We start from the raw sequence: 11420 nt of genomic DNA on the forward strand, positions 1-11420 counted from the left end.
TCCCCCACCTGGTCTCACCCCCAGGAGCTGCTTCTTTGCTGTTCCCTTGGGTGACTCCTCCTCCCCTCAACTATAGGGAGTGCTCGCCTTCAGGTCTTGGCACAATGGGCTGCTCTCGTGGCCCTGGACTGGCCCCAGGCCTGGCCAGTCCTCATCATGCACTCATTCAAGTGACTGACACCTGGGCTGGGACTGGTCTTCCAGGGGCACCCCCTCTTAACTACGGCAAGCGTCAAAGCTGATTGGCTGCATCGCCAATCAGTATCATGCCCTCAGTGACCATGAAACCTGGCTGGGGTCACAAGTCCTCTCGGCTGCCATGGCAAGGAAAAGGCTCTTGAGTGAGCATGGAGGACAGGCTCAACCAGGGCAGGGCTGCAGGGCCCATGCAGGGAGCACACCCAGAAACAGAGACAAGAGGGGAAGACCCATGTCAGGTAGTCACTGTATTTTATTGGAAAACATTGATATATATTTTTCTTCACAGCTTGAACTGAACACAATATTGCCCGGTTTTAAAAAAAAAAAAAGAAAACAAACCAAAAAACCAAAAAACCAAAACCAAAACCGAAACACTCCGAAAATGTCCACAGCCTCACACCTACCTGCCCTTACCCTCAGCTCTTAGCTAGGTCTCCCACTACGCCCATCCCTCCCCTCCCTTCCCCCAGAGGCTGGGTGCCAGAGGGCGGATGAGGAGATTCTCAAAGCTGGGCAAGTCTCAGGAAAAGCCACTTGCACAACCTGGGTTCGGGGGTGGGGAGGGCAAGATGAAATGAACAGAAAAAGGAAAAGAAAAATCCAGACGACTGAACTGCCCACATTGACTTACTTGTCCCAGAGGCGAAAACCAGAAGCAAGGTCACGGATCATGCTCTCCGCTGGGGGAGTGTGGGGGGCAGGCAGGTGGGCGTGGGGAGAGAGGGCACAGAGACAGCACAGGTGTTAAGGAGCCAACCAAATCACCACGGAGAAGCAGGAGGGGCCAGCTGACCAGGGAGCAGAGCTGTCCTTGGCCACCACCCCCCAGGCAGCTAGCCCTCTAGACTGTTTTATTGCAGGTTATGTTCTCTCCAGAGCATGGTGGGGCTCATCTGCCCTCTCCCCACCCTTCAGCTAGCCCGGTATGGTTTCTTGACAGGATTAGTTTCAAGGGGCATAAAGAAAAAAATAACCAAAGGGTAACCTGTACATGACAAAGCAACATCCCCACATCTGTTCCAACAGGGGACCTTCGTGCGGGTGGGCAGGTGCATCACGGCGGAGCGGCATGGGACGTTAGCACCAGGTATTTACAGAACAGCTGGAAATCGCTTTTAGAAACATGGGCAGGTACAATTTGCAGTGGCCAGCTGAGCAGCCCCCACCCAGCCCAACCTCAGGAAGTCAATCGAATGGTTTCAGAATAGCAGCCAATGGGATCTGAGTGTTGTTCATTCTATCTGTCCCCTTCTGTGAGTCAGCCCCCTCAAGTGGTAGAAAGAATGCCAACTTCCAAGACTCCCTTGCCCCTCGACCCAGTCCTGGACCATATCCAGTCAACACCATAACTCCTCAATTCTCCCCCACCCCCCAGTCCTTCTGGAATGCCTCTCTCGGCACCCTTGCCCCAAGAGGCTGCTGGGATATGCACACAGAATCACAGGGCTGGTTGCATGCAACAGCAGAAGGCATGCTCTTCTGCCTGGGCGAGGCCTCATCCCCTCCCTAGCAGGTCCTGGGACAGGGCTGGCAGCCACCCCAGCACCCAAAATAAGATGACACACGAAAGGAAACAAATCAAAACAGGAGAGCCACCCGGGCTGGAGGAGGGCAGAGGCTCCCCTAAGGGGAATGGGGCTTCATCTTATGAATGCATCAGGCCTTGGAAGATGTGAACGGAAGGGGCGAGGGCAAAAGGAAGAGATGAGGAGCATGGGAGGAGACTTAGGAGGGAGAAAGAGCAATCATGCAGCTTGGGACAAATCTTTTGTTGCTTTATCAGATTCTCAGTCAATCAACTGGTGTTTGCTAGAACCGGGGAACGCAGGGGAGTGTTGAAGAGAGAGCGCGCGCGCGAGAAGAGAGATCACGAGAATGGGCATCACCAGCTGCCCAGGGGCCTTCACTTGGCAGTCATCATCTGTACAAACTCTGTGAAGCGAAATGAGAGAAGAGCAGGTCAGCGGGGCAGGCAGGCCGAGCCAGCAGCGCCCCTGACACGAGGGACCTGGGGCTCTCACCAGAGACGGGGCCTGGCGGCTGCTCACCTTCATAATTGACCTGGCCGTCTCCATCGATGTCAGCCTCTCTGATCATCTCATCCACCTCCTCATCGGTCAGCTTCTCACCCAGGTTCGTCATTACATGACGCAGTTCAGCAGCGCTGATGTAGCCGTTGCCATCCTGGGTGCGGGGACAGAGGAAGACTCTGAGCCTGAGGCTCTGTCCGGAGGAGGGGACCTCCTGAGGTTGTGGGGCAAGTTGGCAGTGGAGCTGGCACAGGGACCTGGGCCTCGTGGGAAGTGGTGACTCAGCGGCTCTGGTCATGCTGGGCACCTGGGACCGCAGCTGTCCCATCCCTCGCTGGAGCCTCAGAGCCAGTCTGGCAAAGGACTGCTTACCTTGTCGAAGACACGGAAGGCCTCTCGGATCTCCTCCTCACTGTCTGTATCCTTCATCTTTCTGGCCATCATGGTCAGGAACTCCGGGAAGTCAATGGTCCCATTTCCTAGAAGGCGGGGAAGGGAGTTGGGAATGCTTGAGGCCTGGGCCCTGGGAGATCACCCTGGAGCCCTGGCACGGGAGATCTGGGCTCATCCATCGCCCCAAGGGGGGCTCCCAGTGGCTGCGAGGAGCGACGGAGAATGAGGCTGCCCACCCACTCCGTGGGGCTCACCATCTGCATCCACCTCATTGATCATGTCCTGGAGCTCTGCTTCAGTGGGGTTCTGTCCCAGGGATCTCATCACTGTCCCCAACTCCTTGGTGGTGATAGTGCCATCTCCGTCCTTGTCAAAGAGGGAGAAGGCCTCCTTGAACTCTGGAGTAAGAGAGAAAATGATGCAGAGGTCAAGGGCCACAGGGAAAGCCCTCTGTGCAAGAAGGCAGACAGAGTCCTTCCTGAAGAAGCCAGAACAAGACTCCCCAGTATTAGCCCCTCACATCGGTGCTTGGGACAGACCCCTTCTTCTGTCAACACTTATTAAGCACCTACTTTGTGTCAAGTAAAGCTACCTGTTCAGCCAACCTTGCTCGGTGAGGACCGAGGGGAAGCAGGCTGACAGCTGTCCTCAGATAATTCTACATTTTTTGTTGATCCCTGGCATTTATGTCATGATGTGGACAACAGCCAAGAGAAATCTCTACCTGCAGTATGCTAGCCCAGGTCAACTGGCTGGGAAGGGTTAAGAGGCTGTACAATGCCTTCGGCGGGGGCCATGTCCCTCCTGGCTGCTACTACTAGCTCAGTTCCCCGAGTGCCCAAGCCACTGGCTTCCAGAAGAGAGGAGCTGAGCGGCCCGTGTGTGGTGGGGCGTAGGGGTGGGAGGTAGCAGAGCCTGGGGTAGGTGGGGGGGAATGGAGGGAGAGGGGACGGCTGCCAGGCCAGGATGAAGAGCTAGTGGCGCTGAGTGGGCAGACCACAGCTGGGGACGCATCAGGAGCGGGGAGGAGAAGCACGTGGCTGTGGCCCTCCCACTGGGCCCATTTTGGCACCTGGTGCTCCCTCCCCGCCAAAACCCTCAGAGAACAGATGCCTGGCAGCCTATTCCCAGAGAGTGTGGGCTGGGGGTGAGGTGGTGGACAGTTTGCTAATGGGGACGGGGTGGAGAGCGTAGTGTGTGTTTGTGTCACATAAGGGCAGAGTTGGGGCGTGGGTGGCAGGTGCAGCAGTAGACACACACACAGCCGAGAAGCTGTATCCCCGAGCCTCTGGGCCATGGGGAGATGGGGAGACAAGTCTCTTTGGGGATACTAGCAACTCCCTGGGCTGAGGTCCTGTTGTTCTCGTGGCGGGCAGGGCATGGGTCACGGGGGTACCGAGCTCATGAACACTGAAAATGAGGCAGTTCTCCAGCTTTCCTCGGTGGGTTTCCACAGTCACTGGGGGCCAAAGTTTAGAAATTTAAAGTGTGACTGTGTGTGGGGGGGTCGGGGGGCGGTGGAGGAAAGGAGAGAAGGCAAGTCCCCTTCTGCCTCCTCCCTGATATGGGCATTTGATACTCATCGTGGAGCCTGTCAGACCTGACAGCAAAGCTGGGGTTGGGGTAGCTGCCAGGACCCAGGGCCCCATTCTGCGAGTCCTCTCTCCTGTTTGTTTTGTGCTGGCCCGTGGATCTGGAGATACCCCAAGATCTGGGTTCTATCCTTAGCAGCTCCAGATCTTGAGAGAGGAATACCGAGAAAGCCCATTCAGTCACACAGTTGGCCTTTCTGGGGCTAAGGGGCCAGGTGGCTAAAAAAATGACCTAGGTGCAAGTTCAGGATTTTTTTAGTTTACTGGGGGATAGAGAACAATTCCTGTGTTTGACCAACAAAAATTTACAGGGTGCCTACTATACATTCTGGGCACTGAAGATACAGCAGGGACCAGCAAAAACCAAGCCCTGACTCAAGGAGCTCAAGACAGCATGTGAAGACACAAAACCATTCCAGAGAGTGAGAAAGGCTACAAAGGAGATACAGAGTGACGGGACAGAGCGGGAGTCAGGAAAGGCCTCTTCAAGGTGACATCTGACTGGAGGCCCAGAGGACGAGGAGGAGCTGGGGAGAGTCGCTGCTGGCAGAGAAAAGTGACTGTAAGCACGTGCAAAGGGGAGTGCAAAGCATAGGCAAGTGCAGAGGTGGTAGTGACAAGCCATCTCCTGGGTGGCTCTGAAAGTGGGACAGGAGCTCAGCAGCCCCACAGGGAGGCTCACCTTCAGAGCCCAGCTGGCAGAAGCTGGGACAGAGCTGGGTTCACCCTGCAGCCACTGATTCATAAAAGGCCCCCAGATAACCCACGGCCAGAAGAAGAACAGAGTTCTGGCATCTGGGAAATGCCTGTATTAGGACCATGGGGGTTTTTGGTTTGAGTGGGGTGCAATGTGTTCTTATCCACAGTTCCCAACATTCTAAGCACAGGGCACAGCATTAAGTGGTGGAGGGGGCACACGTGCTCATCTGTCAGCTGCTACTCCCGGCCAGAGTTAAGATTTGCCTGGGGATGCAGAGGCCTTCCCAAGCAGGGCGGGGAGGAGTAGGATAGGCAGGCTCACCTGCGATCTGCTCCTCAGTCAGCTGGTCAGCCTGGAAAAGCAAGAAGGAGAGAGTCAGTCACTGGGCTAGCCAGCCGTGGTCAGTACATCCTGCAGGCTCAGCCCAGCCCCACTGCTGGTAAGGCCAGTTTCACATAGCATCCCACGCACCTGGGCAAAGGAGGTGCAGGCCAGAGTCAGGGTCTGAAGGAGAGCCAGGTTCTGGGATAAAGTCTGGTGATTCAGGAAGCTTGGGAACTAAAATGGGCTGGCAACCCAGGCTTGCCTGACACGAGGGTGATTCAGTTGCCCAGACCCAAGGGCTTCCAATCCCAACCCAGTACTTTGGAGCCACAGTGGGTGGGGAGACATCCTGCTCCAGTCCCAAACCAGCTGTGCTGGCACAGCACGGGTTCGCGTCTCAGTGTCAACGCTGCCACCAGGAGTCCCAGAGGCTGAGTGAAGGGAGCAGTTGCCCTAGAGGCCTAATCGAGCAGCTCTAGAAGGCTCCAAACTGAAACAGGCCAGTCCTTGGGTAGGACAGAGGGAAGATGTCTGGGGCTCTTTGCTAGTTTCTGTGTCATCTATTTGGAGGCACCAGGTCCAGGCAACAGTGGATGCAACTGGCAAAAATTCTCCTAACCAGCAGCTCTGAATGCTCCAATTCAAAGAACCCTGGTCAGGCCAGAGGCAGCCATGGGGTACTCTTCTGTTCTGTTTCTTTTGGGCTGGAAGGGCCAATGTTGGGGAGAGGGCTGCAGGAGGCAGCAGCAATGGCCCATGGCCCAATGGCTGCAAAGGCTGTAGGACTGAAGTGAGGTTCCCTGGGTGCCGCTGCAGTTTTTAACCCTGTCCAGCCCTGGCCACTCCGGGGACTGGCCAGTCGGTGGCAGGCAGCCGTTGCTGCATGCGGGGTTTGGGGGTGGGGTAGAGGAGAGGCAAAGACTAGATTTTTCTGCACCGGTGTGCTGGGAATCAGCCAGGTATAGGGATCCTTTGGAGGAGCTGGGGGCGGGGGGGGGGGGGGGGGGGGGCTGAGTCCCAACGTTTAGCATTAGGCAGCAAGTACATGAATTTTCTTAGGTTTTGGTGGATGCTGCCAAGAAGGCACCACCCTGCCTGGTGCCCAGATGACTGCCTCCTCCTTTACTTCCTTCTACAGTCAGGAGAAAGGCTCTAGCCTTAAGGCTGGGAGCCCTCAAAACTAGTGCAAACTATCTGCATAGTGGTTCCAGAGCTTCCATGGAAGCTAGCAATGACCCTCCCACCCCCACTCCGTCCCAAATACTAAGAACTGGTCACATAAGAACTGATCTAAAATGTCCTTTACCCCCCCTTTTTTTAATCTAAGGGAAAAGGAACTTGAGCCCAAGCCCCAGAAAGGCAGAATGGGAGGGGAAATCAGTGATGATGACAGAGAGACGGCTAAGGAAGGAGGGAAGAAGGAAAGTAGAGAAGGAAAAACACCACACACACATATTCTGGAAAAGTCCAAAGTCTAAAGGGAAGGTGAGGAGGCCAAATGGAGACACTTCTGCACTGCCTTCAAAAAAGACTTGGGGCTGCTGGGCTCTAAATGCCAATCCGTCGGCTTCAGCCGGGGAGCCCCCTGCTCTGGCCACTTCCCTTGGCTCCCATGGACGGGGCGGCCTGCTCCTGACACCCGAGGAAGCTGCCGGGGGGAAAGTGAGAAGATGGGATGGGCTTCTGGTTACCAAGGCCAGGCCATCATGCCAGGGGAGAGGGAAGAGAGACCCAGAGTAACGGTCTGGGGAGGAGGGCTGCCATTCCATCTGCTTCTCTCCCATTCTCTTCCCCTGGCCTAGAATGGAAGAGGCTAGCCCAATCAGGGGCCTGCCCACCCCTACCACACCACTCCGCAAGAAGCCCACTGCTTCCCACCTCTGGGCAACACGTTAGGGGCTGGACAAGCTGGCCCACATGTCCAGGAGTGGCTCTGAAGGCCTGTGTCTGCCATTCCCCGCCGACAGGCACAGATGCGGTCTGCCACGCTGGGTAACAGAGCTGCTGCAAATAGGCGTGGCTCTGCCTAGGGAGCCCGTCAGACACTCTCCCTCCGGGTTAGGAGACCCTCTCCCCTGGCATGGTGCAGGCAAGGTTCCAGCTCCGAGCTACAGATCTCAAGGCATGGCTGCTGCTCACAGAACTGATCACCCCAGGAACTACCATCACTGGGGACCCCTTCTCAGGATTTCTTCTCTTTCCAAATCTGAAGATTTTTCAGCTTTCATAAAAATTGTCTCCAAAATAACCCAGCCGGGCTACTGCTTCCTCATCCCTCATCTTAGGCTCCAGCAAGGGGCCGGACAAGAAAAAAAAACCCTGGGGTGGGGGAGGGAAGAGGGTATTATTTCTCGGCCCTGACCCAGCCCCCAGCCAATGCCAGAGAGCAGTGTTAGATGAGATCAGAAACCAAGGCCAGGGCCCCTCACCCGGGCCAAGGAGGAGCCACAGAGCTCAGGGCCAAAGTCCAAGTCCGGTTCGCAGTGACTTGTCCCACCCATACCTTGCTGATTACAAATGGGAAGAGAAACTAACTGGGGCCAAAGCTCAGGTCCTATTTGTGAAGTGGGGGGTCACCTGGCCCCTGCCAGGACTTCAGGGCCCCCTGAGATCCTGCTGGGGGAAAATGGGGTAGCGGCAAGAGGAGCCACCAGGTCTGTGTCAGCAAGTATGAGATCTGATACACAGCAGCGGCTGCTTGTTCTCCCCAGCCTTGCCAGGGAGGATGGCTGCGCACGGTTCCGAAGCTGAGCCTGGGGGGGCTGTGGGTGTTGTGGGTGGCAGGGAGCAGGAAAGAACTAGGCTGCTGGTTTTCTCTCAAAGCTCCAGCTGTGTGAATTAACAGAAGCACTCAGTGAGGGCCCTGAACAGAACAAGTGGCCCTTAGGCAGATGAAGGGGTACCTTTGGAGGTCCTCTCTGTTCAAGCTCTGCAGCCCCCACCCCGAGGCCACAGGAACAGGCGTCCGATTGTCACCGACGCCACACTGTACTGCACTGTCATTTGGCACAAGTGAGGAGATGCAGAACACTGCACGGGGCTGGAAACCACAAGAAAAGCAGCACTCCTGTTTGGAAAAAGCCGCTCTCTTGGTCTGAAAGGGGCAGCAAGGGGGTGGGTGAGATTCGAGGCTTAAAAGGCTGGCTCATTTGATGCATCCCAAACTTTGATCCCCCCCACCCCCCATTTCATGCGGCTTCAGTGCGCAATAGGGGCCTCGACAACTCCGCCCACCTGCTCCCACTGCTGGGGTGCCTCCTGCCCAGCCCCATTCTTCCTGGGGAAGGGGGACCATATGGCCACTCCCTTCGGCCTCTGCAGCCCACTCCCCATCTAGACTGAACAGTCTTTGTCCTAGCCTTTCCCTGGAGACTTCCAGGGAGCTGCCCACATCCACCTCCAAATGTAGGCCCACCTTGGCTGCCATTCATTTTCTCCAACAACCACCCCCCCTCCTTCCACTTCACCTCCCACCACCCAAGCCAGTGAGTCCTCTCCTACCCCTACCTTCTCATGGACCCAACACCACACTCAGTCCCAGCCCTCTCCCACGAAAACCAACCTCCCTAGTTCAACAGCCTCAACCCTACTAGTAACCTCAGAACCTTTTCTGGCTGCCCCCCAAATCAACCACGAGGCCTCCTGTTCCCCCACCACTGGCGAACACCAGTCTCGCCCTTCCCTCTTAACCACCTCCCCGACCCCAATCCTTTTCAGTCCCTGCAGGCTTCCAGAGCATCTTCTAACCTCCACTGCCACCCACCCCGGGCTTTTCCTCCCTGAGCTTGCACCTCACCCTCCTCCTCCTTCCTCTGCAATGCTGGTCTTTCTGAGAACCACCCCCCCTCCTCTCCAGGGTCTGATCTGCAGAAGTCGCCCCCATCCCTGCCCCTCTCCCCACCCAGGTCCAGCTACACGCGGCGCCCTCTGGGGAGCTCCCCGGCAGCCTGGCCTCCCTCGGATCCCCATTCCCCGCATCCTTTTAGGACCCAAAGTCTTCATTAGGGCTCGAATACCCCCTTCCCCGGCCAGTGCTTCCTATCTCGCCTCTCAAGGGGTGCAAACACCGCACCTCAGAGACCGAACGCCCCACCCTGCGTCCAAAAGCCCTTTCTGAGGGTCCCGATGCCCCATCCTGGCTTCAGATGCCCCCTCTGAGAGCTCGCGTGCCCATTTTGGGGTCTGGACACCCCACCTGGTAGTAAAAGTCGCTTTTGAAGCCCCTAACCTTCTTCTGGGATCCAAACGTCCCGCTCTGGGTTCGAACGCCTTGCCCTCCGACTGGGGGGGCCGCGACACCCCCACGCCGGGTCCGCTCGCCCGCTCGGGAGTCCTGCCCGCCGTGCCCGCCTCAGAGCCCCCAGCCTGGGTGGCCCCCAGCCTCACTCACCATGGCGAGGCCGGGGTGTCCGGAGCGCGGGGATCAAGGTTCCTCCGGCGGCGGCAGCAGCTGCAGCAGCTCGAGCTCCGCCGCGCGTCCGCGCCTCCACACTCACTGCCCGCAGCGCGCGCCGCCGCCGCCGCCGCCCGCCCCAACGGTCCTTCAACGGCCGCCGCGCGCGCGCCCCGCCTCGCCCGGCCCCGCCCCGCCCTGCCCGCGTGCCGCCGCACTGCGGACCCGCGGATCCCTCCGCGCCCCGCTGCGCACCGGCGGGCCCGCGGATCTCTCGCGCCCGCTCCACGCGGGGCTGGGCTTTGCCTCCGGCCGCGCGCGCACCCCCCTTCCCTGCCCCCCTCAGTCCCTCCCTCCCGCGCGCGCGCGTCCCCGCCGCGGGACTACTTTCCGTCGCCGCGCGCCCCGCCCCCTGCGTCCCCTCCACTCGCCTCCCCGGCGGAGGGGCACCTCTCGGCGGCCTCGTGACGCGTCCCTGTGTGAGCCGCGCCGCTATTGGGTCCGCGCCGCGGAGGAAATGAGAGCGCGGCGCCGATTGGTCCGGCCTTCCCTGCAATGCGTCAAACTGGGGCGAGCCACTGCGTGGTGGTGGTGGGGAAGCCCGAGGTGTGTGGCTGCGAGAAGCCGTGAGATGTAACGAGGCGAAGGGAGACGCTTTGTGGCTGTTAGAGATGCAAATATATCGTCTCGGTGGTCGGGGGGTGGTAAAAGGGCTGGCGGAAGATGCAGGAGGACTATCCGGGCTCTCCCCTCTAACAGATGGAAGATGGTGCGATCCAAAATTCTGGGGCCTGGAAGCCCCGCCCCCAACTGGGCCCTAGGAGGTGGCGGGGTCTTCAAGGTTCTGCTCCTCCAGGGAGGTTTCCACCTGTCCAGGCGGGTGTCTGCGCCCTGAGAGACTCCGCAGGTGTGCGGGACTCCGGTCCCCGCTTCACGCTCGATCAGCTCAGAGTCTGTGCAATTGGGGCCGTCACAGGACAGCCTCTGGGAACAGGGCACTCATTCATTCATTCATTCATTCACTCATTCATTCAAAAAGCATGAATGGGGCGCCTGCTGTATGCAGGGACCTGTATTGGGCTGGGCTGGCCTGGGCTCGGGAGGCCATACTTCCCAACCATTCTCCTAGTATCTCCTAGACCCACCTGATTCTTGCACTTCTTGTTCCCAGGTTCCAGCCATAGGAAGAAAAAGAGTAGGAAGGTTAGGTGAAAATTGTTTACTGGAGCTCAGAAACAAGCTTATTTTGTTTAGAATAGGAGCTGCCAGGATCCCTGGGTGGCGCAGCGGTTTAGCGCTTGCCTTTGACCCAGGGCGCAATCCTGGAGACCCGGGATTGAATCCCACATCGGGCTCCCGGTGCATGGAGCCTGCTTCTCCCTCTGCTTGTGTCTCAGCCTCTCTCTGTGTGACTATCGTAAATAAATAAAAGTAAAAAATAAGTAAATAAAAGTAAAAAATAAGTAAAAAGAAATAAATAAAAGTAAAAAATGAGTAAAAAGAATAGGAGCTGCTGTTCCTTTAGGTGTAGGTTGAATCAGTGAGTCTTTCCCTGGGTTTTTTGGATCTGGAGTCTGGGGCAAGAAGTCTTTTCCTTATGGGGGCATCTGGCTAGCCTGTGTCTCTGCCTCTCTCTCTCTCTCTCTCTCTCTCTCTCTCTTTCTGTGTCTCTCATGAATAAATAAATAAAATTTTAAAAACAAAATCTTAGGGATGACTGGGTGGCTCAGTTGATTAAGCGTTTGCCTACGGCTCAGGTCGTGATCCTGGGGTCCTGGGATCCAGCC

The 11420-nt window shown here is 57.3% G+C and overlaps 1 protein-coding gene across 1 annotated transcript; it reads right to left on the reverse strand.

Annotated features, from left to right (window-relative positions):
- Positions 1-433: 433 nt before the first annotated feature.
- CALM3 (calmodulin 3) lies at positions 434-9799 on the reverse strand. The gene is made up of 6 exons (XM_041746367.1): positions 9631-9799; positions 5238-5268; positions 2879-3022; positions 2604-2710; positions 2250-2385; positions 434-2133 (listed from the first exon to the last, which is right to left on the reverse strand). The coding sequence occupies exons 1-6, from the start codon at positions 9631-9633 to the stop codon at positions 2105-2107; spliced, it is 450 nt and encodes a 149-aa protein (XP_041602301.1). The 5' UTR covers positions 9634-9799; the 3' UTR covers positions 434-2104.
- Positions 9800-11420: the final 1621 nt, after the last annotated feature.

This window comes from Vulpes lagopus, chromosome 2 (genome assembly GCF_018345385.1).
Source record: "Vulpes lagopus strain Blue_001 chromosome 2, ASM1834538v1, whole genome shotgun sequence".
In the NCBI taxonomy this organism is placed as follows: Eukaryota; Metazoa; Chordata; class Mammalia; order Carnivora; family Canidae; genus Vulpes; species Vulpes lagopus.

Bases quoted from the DNA above. Each gene is read 5' to 3' on its own strand.
- CALM3 (XM_041746367.1), bottom strand. The intron at 2,386-2,603 runs GTAAGCAGTCCT...CCCCGCACCCAG, and splicing joins CCTTCCGTGTCTTCGACAAG to GATGGCAACGGCTACATCAG. The intron at 2,134-2,249 runs GTGAGCAGCCGC...TTCGCTTCACAG, and splicing joins CGGCCAGGTCAATTATGAAG to AGTTTGTACAGATGATGACT.